Source organism: Phyllostomus discolor, chromosome 4 (genome assembly GCF_004126475.2).
Source record: "Phyllostomus discolor isolate MPI-MPIP mPhyDis1 chromosome 4, mPhyDis1.pri.v3, whole genome shotgun sequence".
NCBI classification, from domain to species: Eukaryota; Metazoa; Chordata; class Mammalia; order Chiroptera; family Phyllostomidae; genus Phyllostomus; species Phyllostomus discolor.
The window spans coordinates 208,933,611-208,950,869 of NC_040906.2; the positions used below are offsets into that span (position 1 = coordinate 208,933,611).

General features: G+C 58.4%; 1 protein-coding gene across 17 annotated transcripts in view; it reads left to right on the forward strand.

The window, feature by feature from the left end:
* AFDN (afadin, adherens junction formation factor) overlaps nt 1-17,259 on the forward strand; it is a 104,093-nt gene that overhangs the window by 54,640 nt on the left and 32,194 nt on the right. For 10 of the 17 annotated variants that reach the window (XM_036024973.1, XM_036024977.1, XM_036024985.1 and 7 more), the window contains 11 exons: nt 231-349; nt 3,661-3,722; nt 3,851-4,056; nt 6,196-6,216; nt 6,942-7,087; nt 7,369-7,463; nt 7,816-8,081; nt 9,431-9,574; nt 11,009-11,207; nt 14,160-14,263; nt 15,284-15,370. In XM_036024973.1, the coding sequence (XP_035880866.1) occupies nt 231-349; nt 3,661-3,722; nt 3,851-4,056; nt 6,196-6,216; nt 6,942-7,087; nt 7,369-7,463; nt 7,816-8,081; nt 9,431-9,574; nt 11,009-11,207; nt 14,160-14,263; nt 15,284-15,370 (1,449 nt within the window). The remainder of the gene's footprint in view (nt 1-230; nt 350-3,660; nt 3,723-3,850; nt 4,057-6,195; nt 6,217-6,941; nt 7,088-7,368; nt 7,464-7,815; nt 8,082-9,430; nt 9,575-11,008; nt 11,208-14,159; nt 14,264-15,283; nt 15,371-17,259) is intronic. The other 7 variants (XM_036024979.1, XM_036024983.1, XM_036024984.1 and 4 more) reach the window with 1 other exon arrangement.

The following is a 17,259-nucleotide window of genomic DNA, read 5'->3' on the forward strand; positions in this document are numbered from 1 at the left end:
GAAGTGACTGTGTGTCTCATCACTCTTTAATGACGGCGGGTTCCCGGGCATCCACTCACTCGGGACAGGCCGTCCTCTGCCTGCGGTGTGTCTCGCCGGCACTCTCCCCTGCGTCCCCGCCTTGCTCACCGCTCTGCAGCCTCACGCACGCCACGCCCTCGCCTGCAGCGCGGAGTGGACAGCGGGCTGTCTGCGCGGTGCTCACGCTCCCCGTGTCTCCCCTTGGCCAGAGCTCGACCAGACTGGACAGCGACAGGGCGCCGTCTGCCTGCAGCACCGCCGAGCGGGGGATGGTGAGGCCCATGGTGCGCGTGGAGCAGCAGCCCGAGGGCCGCCGGCAGGAGAGCAGGTAGGACGCCCTCGCGGTCGCGCTGAAGGCGGGGCACGCTTTCCCCCGGGGGCGAAGGGTGAGGGCCAGTGGCCCGTCGGGGTTCGTGGGCTGTTCGTTCCCAGAACATTGTCAGCGTTTGTAGGGTCTTTCCTCTCCGTGCGGTTGGTTTGGGGGAACGGCTCCCGAGCACAGCGCTGCGCAGCTGAGGGGCGCGTGGGGTCCAGTGTTCCTGTGTGACCCTGCTCCTCCCTTAGCAGGTGGGCGGGCGTCCACAGGATTTAATGTTCGATGCTTCGTGTATTTACATTAAACTCACCATGTTGCCCATCTTTAGAAGAAATCCTCACGTTTAAAAATGCACGAAGCCGAACGTGAGTTTGGAGCAGGGTTTTTAAGGATTGTGGCGCGTCCCAGGCTCCGATGCAGCGTGCCCCCCATTGAGCTTTGACGGGGTGCCCCCTCTTCTCTCCTCGCCTTGTTCTTGCCTAGTTTTTTTGAACAGAGACCTTCTGTCTTTTGCTATTTCCTTTTCTTACTGTTTTTACATTGTGTTGCCCTGGTAAATCGGAACAGTACTTCCTAGTGACCTCGACCCTGTTTGAGTGTCGAGGAGTGACGCCAGGGCCTCGGGCGGGGCTGTGCAGGGGCCGCCGGGCTCTGGGCGCACGCAGACAGCTGGGGGGCGCCGGGGCACCTCGCTGTGGTCAGCAGTGAGATGGGGTGTCGTCCCCCCGGCCCCTCCCATGGACCCCCTCTCATGGACCAGGATCGGAGGCTGTAGCCGAAGCCGGGGCTTGCCCGGGGCACAGGGCCCTCCCTGTAGGGCTCAGGCCTTCCCTTTGTGCACACCCAGCAGAGGGCGCTGTGTGTCCTGAGTTCCAGCAGAGGACTCGGGGCTTGCCTCGATTTTATTGTGGGCTTTGAGTTATTCCCACGGCGCCTGTTGGCTTCGTGGGTGTTCTGAGATGTAGTAGTGAGCTGCTGTACGTGACCGGGGTGCTGTGTTCTAGAACGAGGGTCCGGAGCGGTGAGCCGGTGCTGTGGGAGGGCCTCGGCGTGTGCCGACGGCGGCAGAGAGGCGTGCGTGCCGTCCCGCGCCCACAGCCGCCGGCACGGGTGGGGGGGAATCGGGCGGGGGAGGAGAGGGCGGCCGGGAAGGACAGCGCTCTTGTGACGCGGGAGACGGGGCGCGCACGTGGCTCGCTGAGTGAGGGCGTGTGGCCCGGTGCGAGCCGGGCCCCAGGGCGGGTGGGTTGGTTGTCGGGGGAGTCATGGCCCCCCGTGCGTGTGCCCACTGTTGGTCAGTGTGTTCAAGGTCGGAGCGTGCTGCTTTGCAAAGACCCGCTGACGGCCTCATTGGAGCAACAGACGTGTGTGCTGGTAACAACAAGGGGGTGCAAACACGACTCCTCCCGTTCTCAGACTGCGTGTTTTTCACATAGGCAGCACTGGTGTAAGTGATACTTAGTTTCACTGATACACTCATAGAAGTCTAAGTTGCTTTAATAAGCACGTTTAATAAGCATGTTTAAAATTCTAAGTTTAGTCAAGGGAAAAAAGCATTGAATGATGGGAGTGACTTTAAGTTATCACTGACACTTCATTTTTTCAATGAGAATTTAAATTTCTTATTTATACTGGATTTGCTAAATTGTTGAAACAAATAATTGGTGAAGTTTATCTAGCATCGTTTTATGGATATTAAATTGAAGATAACTGCTTACCTATAATTTCAGATGTCTGTAAATATGGCAGTGTAAGAGAGACATATTAAAATAACTGAGTGTTTAAATTATATTGTGTTTATAAGAGTATTTTTACACCTAAATTGTTGAGTTAGATCTAAGTTACTAAGTCGTAGACTACATAAACTTCACTGCATATAATTGGATGAAAGCACTTTTGTTTTCATTTGTAGTGACCGTCCTAGTCTGAGTGAACACACGCTGCATTTTCTCCTAGCTCGTCTTGTGTGTGTGTGTGTGTGTGTGTGTGGAGAAGAGGGGGGTGGGGGGACTGCCGGGGGTGGGGGGGCGCACCCCAGTCTGTGACTGAGTGGATCCGTGATCGTCAGAGGTGCTCGTTTTGTTTGTTTGTTTCTCATTCTTGAAGACATTTTTTTAATTACTTGAGCTAACTAACTTGACAATTTAATGAGTGGACATAAATGACTCTAAATACTTATTTCTGGCCGGTTTATTACCATTAGTCCAAGGATGATTAGACTTGGATGTTGTTGCTGAAAATGACTTACTTTAAGTCGGTAACAAAGGCAGACATCCTGACAACTGGGACGTCCCACTGTGCCGTGTTTGACTCAGTGGGTGTTTTCACTCCATGGTAAGTCATTGTCATCCCCACTGCTTAATTTTCAGTTAACTTTGCAGAAAAGGGAAACCACATTATCTTCCACATTTTTTAAAAAGTCTTCCCTTACTAATGGCTTTTTAATATTTCTTACCACAATGCACAACAAAACACGTGTATATTTACGTTTCTGACTGAAAGATATTCATGTGACACTGCCCTCCCTCCCTCCCTTATGTGCTGTCAGTGGGGGCGGGGTCGCCGCGGTTTGAAGGACTTTAATGCAGATTACCTACCCTTTGAATTAACGTGATCCGGGATACCTGGAAACACACAAACATTAGTGCAGTGCTAGCTCTTAGAATCTCCCAAGTTACAGTTTCTCTGTCTTTATATTTTTGGCAGTTGCTTGGCTTTGTAGTGTCAGGCTAGTGATGCAAAGTGCCTCGAAGTGATGTGCCTCGGAGGAACAGTGTGAGTGGGCGGGCTGTCGTCTGTAAGGCTCGCGTCTCTGTGAGCACCGAAAAGGCTGGCCAGGCGACTGAAGGGGTGTCCCCAGGGGCCTCTGTCTCGGCTTTGCCCGGGGAGGAAGGCAGTGCCGGCTCTGTGGAAGTGTCTCTCTCGCACGCACTAGAGCTCGGTTTCGGCCCAGCGTGGTTTAGGCTTTCTTCGCGCCCACAGCAGTGTCTCCGCACTGTCACTTGAGCCGCGGCTGCGGCAGGTGCGCAGCGGCCTGGCCTCTGTGCTCACGGAGCCCTCATGAATAATCGAGCGTGGTGGTCAGATCTGCTGTCCCGAGGGAGCGGCGCTCCAGGGCGCCGACCTGTGGCGGCCGGGGCGGGGTGGCTGCCGGGGCGCTCGCCTCCCTGTGGGCCCTGCGACATGTGGAAGGGGGTGGGGGCGGTGCCTTAGGTCACGAGAATGGCACAGAGGGTTTTTTCAAAGCCCCAGAAACCAGCACAGGATGTCAGGACGTTACAGCTCTGTGGCCTGATGTCGAGGAGGCAACATTCTTCTTTCAGAGCCCAGGACGCGCCCGGGCCCGAGCTGACGCTGCCTGCCAGCATCGAGTTCAGGGAGAGCTGTGAGTACCTGCGGATCCCAGTGCCGGGGAGTGATGGCTGGTCCCGCTGTCTCCCTCTGATTTTCATGGTTTTGTTTTTTTGTCGTCCTTTTTTTTCCTTTTTCTTCTTTTCTGAAACCTTTTCACAGCTGAAGATTCATTTTTATCTGCCATTATAAATTACACTAATAGCTCTACAGTCCATTTTAAGTTGTCGCCTACCTATGTGTTATATATGGCGTGTCGCTATGTGTTGTCGAGCCAGTACAGACCTGACCTCAGCCCCGCCGAGCGCACGCACAAAGTGGTCGCCATCGTCAACAAGATGGTGAGCATGATGGAAGGCGTGATCCAGGTAAGCCCCCGCCCGCCCCGCCAGCGCCGCGTCCTGCTGACGGCTGTGGGTCAGCGTGGTCCGGTTCTTCCGTGTTTCGGATTTGGTTACATGCTTGACTTTGTTTTGGGAGCTTTTCCTAAAATAAAAGTTACATAAATTGTATTGAAAATTGTATCGCTTTAAAAGTTGAAAAGAAATGTAAACTTCTTTTACTTCCCACAAACTTGAGAAAAGGGGAGATGAACGGTACATGGTACCATAATTGTTATGAGAAAGACCCTTACAGTAGCAGTTGTGAGAAAGTCTTGAGACTTGATGTGGGTTTTCCTAGAATTTTTTACAAAATAAGGTATTGAGATTAAATTCACACAACGTAAAATTAACCATTTTAAAACGAAGGGCTCGGCAGCATCCCGCACGGGCGGGTGCGGTGCGGTGCAGGCCAGCTCCGCCCCGTCCGGGCGTCTCCGTCCCTGCAGACCCCGGGCCGCCAAGCCGGGGCTCGTGCTGCCCCGCCCGTCCCTGGCGGCCACCCCCAGCACTCTGTAGTGGGCACGGAGGGCTCTGGCTCTCCTGAGACGAGCCTCCTGCAGCGCCGGTGGTGACCGTCCGTGTTTTGGACAGCACGCACTGGGGCGTGGACATCGTGACATTCCTCATGGTGAAACTCAGGCCCACATTCTTTCATAAGTCATCTTGAAAATTGGGGGAAGTGAGGGTATTCTCTTGGTAGAGCGGTTTGTTTCTTTTAGGTGCTTTCTGTAGTTGATAAAATTGGCATACCAGTTTCCAAACTTGCCAAGAATCTGAAATTTATCATCAAGTAAAACATACAGATTTTTTAAAAGTTTTCCTAAATCATGCGTCAGTGCAACTACTTGCTAGAAAACTGCAACCATGAAGTGTTAAGTAACATGATTATGTTGTTTTTCTCCTGTCAGGGTAGTTGGAGGAGGACTAATCTTTTAATTCCTTCGGAATTGTTTTTAAAGGCAAAACGTTTTTCAACACATGTTTCTTTTATGTTTGAGTGATTAGCATATGCATTTGATGGGGTTGTTCTTTTACCCCAGTGAGAATAGAGATCAGGAAGGAAAGTCATTTTGTTTGGATACCATTTTGTTACTCTTTATCATGTTATAAACAGGTGTGATTTCCTGTTCAGTTGTCATTCAGAGCCACTGTCTGCCTCACATCACATTTGGATTCGTAAAGCCTGTGTCAAATGATGAGACTCCTGCCATCAGCTACTTCTGACAGATTTTTCCATAGTGAATTTGAACTTCACAGAAATCACCATTATCAAAACAAGTCTTTTAATTTCAGATTTGGGTTTAGTATATGATTGGAGGAATCTTCACATTTTAGACAGAAACTATCGTAGTGAATAATTTAAATTTGGGTTTTTTTAATAGTTTCTTTAAATTTTTATTTATTTTTAGAAAGAGGGGAGCGAAGGGAGAGAGATAGGAACCTTTGTGTGCAAGAGAAACGTTGATCGGCCGGCCACCTTCCACTCCACATGCTTGCACCCGGGGCCCTGGCCTGCGGCCCAGGCTTGCGGTCGCTCCGGCCCTTGGCTCCACGGAGAATGCCCAGCCCTCCGAGTCGTACCAGTCAGGGCTAATTTGGAAGTTTCAGCCTGTAAAAACCCACTTTCAAAAACAGTCTACTTCTTTTTAGAATAGGTTTTTCATATATTTTTAGATGCTCAATGTTTCTGACTTCTATTTTTGTTGTTTCTGTTGATCTTTCCTGTCTCTCTCGTTCTTTTTAATTAACCCGGGGAAGAGACTGGTCTCACAGACCTTAGGTGCTCAGACCCAGGGTACCGTCAGGACATTCAGAAGTCCTCCCCTTGTCAGTCTTTTAAAGAGACCGGTGTGTGTGTGTGTGTGTGTGTGTGTGTCCGTGTGTGTATCGGAGCCCCTGTTCACGGGCGCGCTCCCCGGGAGCCCACGCAGTCCTGGGCCAGGGCAGAGGCGCACTCCCGGAGCGGCTGCGGGCCGTCCCGGGCGGGCGCTGGGGCAGAGCGGGACTGGGTGTCGTGCTGTCGTGTCGTGCCTTCGTTTAGCGCGCTGATTGTTTTGAACCGTCACGATCGTTTACAAGTCTCTTTCTCTCGTTCTGCTTGGTTCCCTCGTCTGTTCCCTCCAGGAAGTAGACCAGGTTGATCAGGTAGGACCTGCTGCTGGGCGCTGACCCTGGCTGTGCCGGCTTAGCTGAGTTTCTCATGCCGCTTCCATGTCAGACACAGCGCTCCACACACGGGACTGAGCCGCCATAACACGCATTCAGCAGCTGAGACACGCACTACTAAACCCTCCCGACTGTGCACCTTACCAGCATTCCATAACTTCCGCTTAACGCACTTCCGTGTGGACATGAGACGACAGCAGTTCTGCTTACCTCCTCCTCCTCGTTTGCCCTCGGTCCCCACTCTCTGGGTCTCATCTGAGGCTGCCTGGCCTGCACATGTGGTCGGGAGAGGGTGCGCTAGACCCCCCTTGATACCGAGCGGCTTACGTCCAAGCCAGCGACTGCGAGTATCAGGGTGGCCGTGGGTACCGTGGGTGCGTGTGTGCTCGCAGATTACCAGATAGTGCACAGCCTCCGATTCGGCGCTGCGATTCGATGCCCCCTTCCTCCGTGGACTCCATAAGTGGTAGCCACGTGGAGCCGTGCATCTCCCCGAGTCCTGGGAAGTCGCGGTGGTCATTTATCTTCCACTGCTGTGTGTGCACCAAATTCCTTTGCAAATATCTGGTATCTGTGGTGACTACCTTGGCAAAAACGGGAAGGTGTGGCCCACCTTCAGCAGCTTCTCAGGAGCGCCCCGTCCTGTGGCTGCCGCGCCCGCCCGCCCGCCCGGGAGCGGCTCACGGAGTGTGTTCTGCCCGCAGAAACAGAAGAACATCGCGGGGGCGCTCGCCTTCTGGATGGCGAACGCGTCGGAGCTGCTCAACTTCATCAAGCAGGACCGCGACCTCAGCCGGCTCACGCTGGACGCCCAGGACGTGCTGGCTCACCTGGTTCAGATGGCGTTTAAGTACGGGCGCTCTCTCTCGAGGCCGGGCTTCTGTGTTGGGAGGGTGCAGATCTTCGTGTGTTTTCTTGTAACGTTTTTAGAAGTGATTTTGAAGGTTTTTATTTACCCTGGCAACGCCAAGAAACGTCAGTCACTATGCAGACACGTTGACTTACTAAGTGGGATTCAGTGAGCTGTGCTTCGTGGAGCCTGGGAGCAAAGCTGCGGGTCTTTAAGTGAGGGTCTTCCTGAACAGCACAGACGGTTGCGCCGAGTTCATTCCGGCCCTCGGTGTGTTTCAGGTACCTGGTCCACTGTCTGCAGTCGGAACTGAACAATTACATGCCGGCCTTTCTGGATGACCCTGAAGAGAACAGTCTGCAAAGACCAAAAATAGGTTAGGGTGTTGTTTTTGTCCTCTCTCCCTTCTGGTTCACTGCACGGTAGTACTTAATACCGAGTGTAGGTAAGGGGAGGTGTTGTAAAAGGAAGCGAGAGACCCTGCTGGCTGTGACCTTCTCACTGAAGCAGCGCACCGTGACTGCCGTCTGCTGTAAGATTAGCTCGATTTCGCACGTCATGCTCTTCAGAAAGCCTCTCGCGGGCGCACGTGGTTCACGACCACGTCCCCGTCTCCCGTTCGAGGGAGGCCGGTGTCGCCAGGGCTGCTGGTATCTAAGGGGACGCCCGGCCCAGGCCCGTGCCTGAGTGACCTCGGGGCCCTGCCCTCGCCCTGTGTCTCCGAACAGACGACGTCCTGCACACGCTCACGGGGGCCATGGCGCTGCTGCGGCGCTGCAGAGTCAACGCGGCCCTGACCATCCAGCTCTTCTCCCAGCTCTTCCACTTCCTCAACATGTGGCTGTTCAACAGGCTGGTGACCGACCCCGAGTCGGGGCTGTGCTCCCACTACTGGGGGGCCATCATCCGCCAGCAGCTGGGGCACGTGGAGGCGTGGGCGGAGAAGCAGGGGCTGGAGCTGGCCGCCGACTGCCACCTCAGCAGGATCGTGCAGGTGGGTGCCCCGAGGCCCGCCGGTCCCCGCGCCTGCACCTCCTCTCACAGCCTGCTTCTCGCGGGGCCGGGACTCGCCCTCGGCAGAGCCCGGCACCCCGTTGGGGTCCGTGTGCACACACCACAAGACCGTGGTGTGCGTGTTTGCGTGGGTCCCTGTGACCAACACAGCGTCTGTGGGCGCGCGCCACAGAAACATGGCCCCTCTCAGTCCGGAGGCTGGAGTCCAGGGCCAGGGTCAGTGGGGCTGGGCTCTCTGGGCTGTGAGGGGCTCGGCCCCAGGCCTCTTACTGAGCCCCGGGGGTTTGCTGGCATTTGGGGCGTTTCTAGGCTTACAGAGGCGTCCCCTGATCTGCTCCCATCCTCACAGGGCCTTCTCCCTGTGCACGTCTGTGTCCAGGGTCTGCCTCTCACAAGGGCCCCCCGTTTGAGCTGGTTCGCTCTGTCCAGACCCTGTCTCCAAACCCAGTCGCTTCCTGCGGGGCGAGGGGCTGGCCCTTCAGCATGCTAACCCAGGGAGCCCAGCGCAGCCCCCAGCAGGTGGTGACCAGTGGGTAGACAGCCGCAAAGGGTCTTTTTTATTGAGATCAGTGAGGCACGTCTTCTAAAGATACCCTCTGATTTAAAAGTGGGTAGCAGGTAACTCCTAAGAATGCAAAGCCAGGGAACCACAGAGCAGAAACCTGTGCAGCCGTGGGAACGCAGAAGGTGAAGACGAAGGAGTTGAAGCACGCCGCTCCGCGAGGCCCCCGCAGAGCCAGGGCCGGCGTGCGGAGGAGCAGAGAGCAGTGCAGGCCCCTGTGCTGACGGTTCTGGGGGCCCCCGGGGCCGGGCCTGGAGGCTGCCGGGTGCAGTGAGGGAAGTGGGTGTCTGCAGCCTCAGCACGTGGGGCGGTGTTTTCCGCTGTTGCAGCGTGTGGTTTTGTGTCGTCTTCCTCAGTTTCGGAATCTGTTCTGAGGAGAGGAGCGTCAAAAGAGGCTGCCGCCCTCCTGCTTCGAGTTAGCTGGTTGTAAAAAAGGGCATTACAGTGAAACTTTGTTTAGACCCTAGAAACTGGTTGTCCGAATGGTTACGTAAGTGTTTAAAGTTTCTACAAGGATTTTTTATGTGCTTTATGAACATAAACAATTGGATTTCATTATATGTTTTAGAGAAATTAAGGGACATTTAAAACCTTTCTGAGACAATCCTTTGATTTCAGTTTGCCCATGTGAACGGAACTATTTCCTTAAAAATACCGTGAATTTCAGAATCCGATCAGCAGGTTGTCACAGGGTGCCCGTTACACGAAGGGGACGGTTTATGAATGGCCATCACATCACGCGTCATGCTGTCCACTCTCCCGACCAGGCCACCACTCTGCTCACCATGGACAAGTACGCACCGGATGACATCCCCAACATAAACAGCACCTGCTTCAAGCTGAACTCGCTGCAGCTGCAGGCCCTGCTGCAGAACTACCACTGTGCACCCGATGAGCCGTTCATCCCGGCGGTAAGGGGGGAGCCACGGACCACACGGGGGGGACACATTTGCACGGGGAAGTGAGGACGGTGTTACCTTATTTCCTTAAAAATAAGCTCATTTACTTGACCATCTTATAGGGTCATTTTCATCGTCGATTACGTGAGTTTGGGCTCAGTGCATGACGTAGAAACTGTATGAGCATTTTAAGATGAAGTCTTAGGAGACCACTGGGAGGCCGGTGGGGAGGGTGATAGGCAGCTGCCCTGGAGTCCTCAGTTCACGGGCACACCCCTGCCCTGGAGACCCAGAGGCCCTCGAACTGCTGCCACGGCCACAGGTGTCCTCGGGTTGCTGGGGGTGAGGCCCTCGGGCACGGCTGCCCCCGGACCTGTGCAGAGGTGCCTGACCGGTGAACCCAGGCGCTCTCGCGGTGTAGCCTAGGGCCTGGGCGTTCCTGCCGCGGAGGGCGAAGGCCCGGTCTGCGGCGTCTGCTGCCGCTGGCTGGTGGACCAGCGGGGGGTGCTGCAGAGACTGCGCGTCGCCCTGGGGCCAGGGACGCCTCCTCACACAGGCGTCCCGAGACGGAGGAGCCAGGCGCTCGGATGGACGTGCTGACTGGCTGGCCTCCAGGCCCGAGGGATGCTACCACTATAGTGGACATCCTCGGAGCAGCCCCCGGGTGGCAGTCAGCAGAGTCCCGGCGCAGGGCAGTGTGCGCACGAGCCGTGTCGTGGCCATCACAGGGATGGGCACAGGTGACCCTGAGCACACCCCGGCCCACGACAACCTGGAGGGGTGTCACGGCGTAGACCGCACAGCGGAGGTCAGGTACGGGCTGTTGACAGCGTGCTGCTGTCTGGCTGAGTTTCCAGAGCAGACGGGGGTCCTGTGCTGGCTGCCGGGGGCTGGGCAGGGACCGGGGAAGGGGGAAGGGGCGCACGAGGGCTGCTGGCCGGCAGCCGGCCGCCGTGCGTGCTCCCCGTGCTGCGGCGCAGGGAGTGCGGGCATTCCGGCGTGTGTGCTGTGCGCTCGCGAGGACTTTTTAAACAAAGTCGCTTACAAACCCGTGATTCAGAAATAACCTCCGTATAAGCCGGAAATAGATGTTTTATCTTGGTTTTTAACACGTGTGAGCTTTCTTCCACGTCATTAAACATTCTACAGAAACAGTGATTAGCACTGGGTGTTGGAGAATTGTGTGAGGAAAAATGGTTACTTTTGAAGAGAGAAAACCTATTGCGATAGAGCGATTTTTTTTTTTTTAATTTAAAGCTACACCGCCTTTGAAGTGAACCGCAGCTCTGCCGGCCCGTGTGCTGGCGTGTGCCTGTGCTGGCGTGGGGCCGCCGGGTGTGGGCCTGCGGCGCCTGTGGCCCACGTGGCCTGCAGGAGCGGAGGCGGCCCCTGGTCAGCAGCGCCCACCGCGGGCTTCTGTTTGTAACCGTGCGTCTCCCCAACCAGGACCTGGTGGAGAGCGTGGTGGCCGTGGCCGAGAACACCGCAGACGAGCTGGCCCGCAGCGACGGGCGGGAGGTGCAGCTGGAGGAGGACCCCGACCTGCAGCTGCCCTTCCTGCTGCCGGAGGACGGCTACTCCTGCGACGTGGTCAGGAACCTCCCGAACGGCCTGCAGGAGTTCCTGGACCCTTTGTGCCAGAGGGGTGAGTGCGCCCCAGCGTCTCTGCGGTCTGCGCTGCGGCCCCGCTCCGGGCGCCTGTTCCCAGGTCCGACGGTCCCAGGCGGGCGGTCCCTGTGTGCGGCTAACAAGTCCGTGTTCCCGGGCCGGGAAGGGGCGTTTCCTGGCGACACGGGGGTGGGTCGCAGGTGTCCAGAGTTCTTGTGGGTGTGCTGCACAAGAGCCCTGTGAGCCCTGGCTCTGCTCGCTGGGTGTCCTGGTGGCACGTGGGCCTGGGCTGGAGGGAGGCCTTCATGCCTCCTCACTCCTCTCCCCACCCCACCCCACCCCACCCCCCATCTTGGGGCTTTCAGGGCTGGTGGCAGACGCGGCCTCCGGAGCTGAAGTGTGGCTCTTGGTGCCAGAGCAGCACAGGCTCTGGACCCGACGGCCGAGCCCTGATGCCAGCTTCTCCCTGCAGCTCCTCACCACACAAGGGCTGTGGTGACAGCCCGCCTGCTGGGACAGCGCCGAGGGCGGATGGGCCGCCCAGGGGTCTCTGAGTGCTGGCACCGCTGCTGCCCCGGTGCTGGCCGGCCCTCGGCCCGTGCCAGGAGCCTGGCACCAGTGCATGCTGTGGGGTGGGGCACAGGCCCCTCGTCGTGCGCCGTGCCCATCCCGTGCTCTCCGTGAGCTCGGTGGGTGGAGGCCCCGTCAGGGGCTCCCGCCTCAGGTCAGAGCAGACTTCAGTCCCAGGCTGCTGCTTTGTTGCCGTGCTCGGATGAGTAGGAAAACGGTCCGGTTTTAGGCACGGAAACAAATGTGACAGAAGAGTTCAGGCTGCGTGTCCAGGGGTGTGTGAACTGAGCGAGCGTGATGCCGGACTTCACTGAGCACTTCACTCGTCACAGTGGATTTTTGTGTCTTCAGACGGTTGGACGGTGGGAGACGCTGACCAGGGCTGCCGCTGGGAGTGAGGTGTGGCCACGGCCGCGGCCCTCCAGGGGCGCAGACGGAGGGACGGGAGGGAGGGCCGGGCTGCGGTGCGCTTCCGAGGAAGGCACTGGGGGGCACCCTGGGCTGGGGGCCCGTCCGAGGGGCCCTGAGCTAGGCCCGGTCCAGGCCCCGGCTCTCCCCTTCTCCCAAGCTCCCCGCGGCCGTCGGGCCCGACAGCCGGGCGTTGTTCCTGTCTCCCCCGCGTGGACCTCTCCCCATCCCGTGTGGGACGAAGGCCAAATTGCGGGTGCATCTGTGTGCCCCCGCTCTGGGGTGGGCACGCCGTGTGCGGTCAGCGGCGCGCTGTGGACCCTATGGGGTCCAGCGCCTTTGTCCCTGTTCTCCTTGCTCTCCCTGCGTCTCGAGGACCTCAGGCTCTTCCTGAAGCTTACGCCGTCTTCCCTGTGAGGGGCGCTTGTGGCAGCAGTGGCAGGCTCACGTGCAAGCAAGCAAGCACCCAGAGGGCGGCTGGCTGTGCCGCCCTGCCCCCGGGCTGCGTGCGGGAGTCCCCCCACTAGTGGGTGGGGTGTGTGGTGCACGTGCGTGCAGCTGCCGCGTAGGAACCCGAGTCGGGGGATGGGCGTGCGCCCAGCTGGGAGTCACGAGACCTGGACTTGGTGATGTTTCTCCGTGATGTCCCCTCGGGCGCAGAATGCTTGGTTTCAGGGCACGGCGATGCTTCGTTGTGTCTGGGCACGGCCACGTTATTTCACACGTGTTACAGGACGGTGTGGCCGAGTACCCCGCTGCCGTGAGAGGGACCGTGACGTGCTCTCAAGGTCCGTTCTCTTCGGGGGTCTGGTATAGTACTGTGAGAGAAGGCTGTAGAGCCGGTGTGGACTCGGACCTGATCTGAGACATTCCTTCAGCAAAGGGAGGGGAAATGCTTGCAGTGTGGTCCTCACTTGTTGCAGAAACTCGAGACTTGAGAAAATAAATTCCAGTTGAAACTTAAAAACTAAGGTAATTATGATTCTCTAAAACAGGGAAAACAAGTTATTGCCTACATTTTAAAGAAACTTGATAGACACTGATTTTTTTCACAAAGGACTAAAACTAAGTAAAACTAATGAGAATACGATTCTTATTTTAACTGAGAACATTTGTGTATCTCCTTTTACTTCTACCACAAACAACTTTGGAACTGCCCGGATTTAACAGCCAGAGCCCTTCCTGGTGGACGCCAGAGTGGGTGGGCACAGCAGGCACGACCCACCGGGGCCCGGGCCGGCAGGCACTCAGCTGCAGGGCCCGTTGGGACAACGCTGCCGGCACGCTGCGGGCACAGGGTCTGGCACACGGGGTCCCCCTGGTGACTGCGAGCTGGGACTGGGGTGCGGTCACGTGGGGACACCTAGCGAGAATGGAGTAAGACACGTGTGGTGTGACTTTGCCAAGAAACTGCTGAGAAACAGTCACATTTGACTGGACGAACGGATTTTGGGTGTTTCGTCATTTGTCCCTGATGACAACATCATGCTGTTTAAAACATTATGAAATGATTCTGAAGTTTATTAGAAATTCAAACGAGTATGACTTAGAAGGAATTCGGACAAAGAATGATAAGAAGGGGCCTGTTCTGCCCAGAATTGCTGTGCGGGCAGCTTGTGTCGCAGCTGCCAGGCCACGTGACCAGCGCCGGCAGTGCAGTGACGCCCGCCCGTCCCTGCGGTCCTTGCCCCCTGGGAGGGGACAGGCCTTGCTGCAGCGCCCGTGGCCGAGCGGGGCAGGCAGCCCTGCGGGGTGGGTGGGGCGGGGGCGTCTCGCTGCCCGGCTCGGTGGCGGGCGCCCTGCCGGACGGGAACCGGTGCGCAGGGCTGCGTGTCGGCAGGCCCACCCTCAGAGCGTGGAAGGTGTCGAGAACAGCGAGCGTTGCCCTCAGGTCGTCCGCTGTCGAATCGACACTCCGTGCCAGCCCCCGTGCCAGCCCCCTTGCGGACGATCATGACGGGGTCTGCACGGTGCGCTCTGCAGCCTTGCAGCTTGCTGCTTTTCTCCTCAGGGTTCTGCAGGCTGGTCCCGCACCCACGCTCGCCAGGGACTTGGACGATCTACTTTGAAGGGGCCGACTACGAAAGCCACCTGATGCGCGAGAACACGGAGCTGGCGAGTGTCGTGGGGAGACGGGTGGGCCGGGGGGACGCCCGGGGCCCGCGGGTTCGGGGGTCGGCGCGGATCTGTTTCTCGCTCGCAGCGAGCGTTGCTGTGACGGGAGACTTCATAGTCACTCACAAACACTGATTTTTAAAACGTCTCGAGCCCACAGTTTGGACACGAAGTTTTTACTCCAGGCCATGAGCCTACAGTTTAGTCTGTGAACAAATTGTGCTTTTTAAAATCAAGCACATTTATTCCGACAACTATGCTAGCTAGCCTTAACGTTAACACGTGGTTTAGAAATATGTTAATAGGGAGGGTAGTGTTAACAGATTTTACTAGGAAATGTTTTTTTGGCTACAAGTGTTTTTTTTCGTAGTCAGTTCTACCTCGTCTTCAATGTGTATCGAGTCATCTGCTGGTCGTTCCAGTGCTGACCAGCTCCGTGCGGGGCGGGAGGCGCGTGCGGCACGCCCCGTCCACGGGTCGCTTCGCCCCCTCGTCCATCTGTGGGCCTGCCCGGCCCCTGGCCGGCCCCCCGGGACGCGGCTGTGTGTCACAGCCGAGGACCGCGTGCTGCGCCTGGACCGGGGCAGCGGGGGCTCTGCTGCTTCCGGGGCCAGCTGCTGGGCACTTCGTGAGAGCTTCTCCCCCCCCCCCCCCCCCCCGCCGTGGGTGGTGCGCGGTCAGGCTCAGCTTCTTGCTTCGAGAACGCCTGCGGAGGGGGCGTCTGAAGGCGGTGGAGGAGCAGTGTGGTCTCGTCACTACGGCCAGGCCCCTGGGACCTGACTGCAGTGCAGGTTCAGTTCTGTTCCCCACGTTCCGGCCGTCCCGGAGCACGGCAGCAGGGCGACAGCACCCCCGACTGGGCTGCCTCCGCGCTCAGGTCGCAGGCGCCAGCGTCTGTCCCCCCCATGCTGCTCCAGAGGAGCCCCTGCACCACTGGCCGGGCAGCGCCCCTCCCCCGCACTGCAGGGCCCCCGTGGATCCCACGGCAGCTGCGAAATAACCTCTGCCTTCGTCCTGCAGGCTCAGCCTCTGCGGAAGGAGCCTGAAGTGATCACCGTGACCCTGAAGAAGCAGAACGGCATGGGCCTCAGCATCGTGGCGGCGAAGGTGGGCCTGGCCGAGGGCGGGGGCCTGGGGCTGCAGGGCGTCCCCCTTCGTTTCAGGGGTGGGCCTGAAGTTCTGGGGCTGGAGGCCTGCGCCCGGGCCCAGGCAGCTGGGGGGGGCGGCCTCCACGTGGGAGTGGCGTGAGGGGCCCCCGGGCGTCGCCCAGGTGGTGCTCAGAAGGAAACTGTCCGGGCAGAGGTGGCAGAAGTGGGTTGCCACCGTGGGCAGAAGGCCAGGCACGGGGGAGAGCTGCCACTTCGTGACACAGCAGGCAGGCCGGTCCCCACGTCAGCAGCGTCGGCAGGGGTGCAGGTGTGGGTACAAGCGAGTGCAGGCAGTCAGGCGCGCAGGCCGAGTTGGGGCTGTCGCTTCCGGAGACCGCAGGTGCTGGCCGTGCCCTGGTCTGTGTGTGGTGGTGGGGGGCGCTCCCCGGGAGACCCGCCAGGGTCCTGCGCCCTCACCAGACCCCGGCTGGCGGGACAGCGGCCACCGCACCTTTGCCCGCCTGGCTCCTGGCTGCCCGCCTCCCTGGTCCTCGCGTGCACGTGCCGCACTCGGCTCTCCACTCCAGCCTCTCCACTCCAGCCGGGGGAGCTCCCCGAGCCGCTGCGTGTCCTTTTTCGGACGAAGAAGTGCCAGTGCAGTTGACAGGAGCTGAGAGAGCGTCGTCTTGTCATGAGCACAGTAGGGACTCAGGAGTCCTTGCTGCTAGCGAGTGTTTGTGACCAGGAGTCGGTAGGGCCCAGTGGCTGCCCTCCGCTGGCCCCCGGGGCCCCAGGGGCCCCGGCTGTGCTGTGCTGTGCTCTCAGGGGCGGCCCCTGCTCCTGCGACTGGCGTCCGAGTACACTGCCGGGGGGCAGCGGCGGGTTCCTGCAGTGACGTGCACTCCGCTCCGGGAGGGAGTGCTGAGTGCGTGCCTGGGAGCGTGCGGGGCCGTCTGCACCGCCCACGCTGTGCGTCTCCAGGGTTTTTCCCTCGTTTCCTTCACGGGCCTGTTTGAAAAGAGGTGGGCACACACTGACAGCGTTAGCGGTGTTTCCGGCCAGGGTGTGGGGCTGCGGAGCCCAGGCCTGCTGGGGAACGGCAGCCACACGGGTCCGCAGAGAGTAAAACAGCGACGACCTTTCTAGCGACTGCATGTCCGTCTCCACGGGACACGCGGTGTCCGAATTAGACGTGCTCCCCTTCCCGCCCCGCCCACTCCCGGGTCTCCGCGAGACGGGGCTCCCTGTCTCCCCGACTGGCAGCCGCCCCGGGAGGGGTGGGCCGGGGTGGGGGGCGCTGCGGGGCGTGTCCCCTCCAGTCCTGGAGGGCGTTCTCGAAGGTGTCAGGGCTTTCGTTGTTCCTGTTCCTGGTCCTTCAGATATCTGCCCCAGTGAAGAGTATGTGCACGTACATTTAGAACTGGGAGAAAAACAGTAGTAGAAGTTGTTTGGAAGGAGCGTGCAGATTTAGCTCTGCCTAAGAGGGTTAACTCATCAGCTTGTAAACACTTTTAATGAGACTGAGTGTGCTTTTGGCTCTCACAAGGTTTTCTTCTCCTGCCAAGAGTATCTGTGATCCAGGCAGCCCCTTTATTAGCACATGCTCTGATCCCTGGGGGGGCAAGGCGGAAGAACGTGAGGGAGCACACGACATCAGAGGCCAGTGCTGATCTGGGGCGTGGGCTGAGTGTCTCCCCTGCAGTGTAGCCTGGAGGCGGGGGCGAGCGCAGGAGCGCAGGTGTGAGCCAGGTAAAGGCGGTGGGCCGTCCCAGCGTGGAGCCAGGCGTGGGGATGCGGGCAGAGGCTGCAGCCAGGCCTGAGCCCTGGGAAGCTGGTGGGGGTGCCCCCCTGAGCTGTGCTGAGAGGGGGTAACCCCGACACTGAGCAGGATCAGAAGGCTTTTCTGTA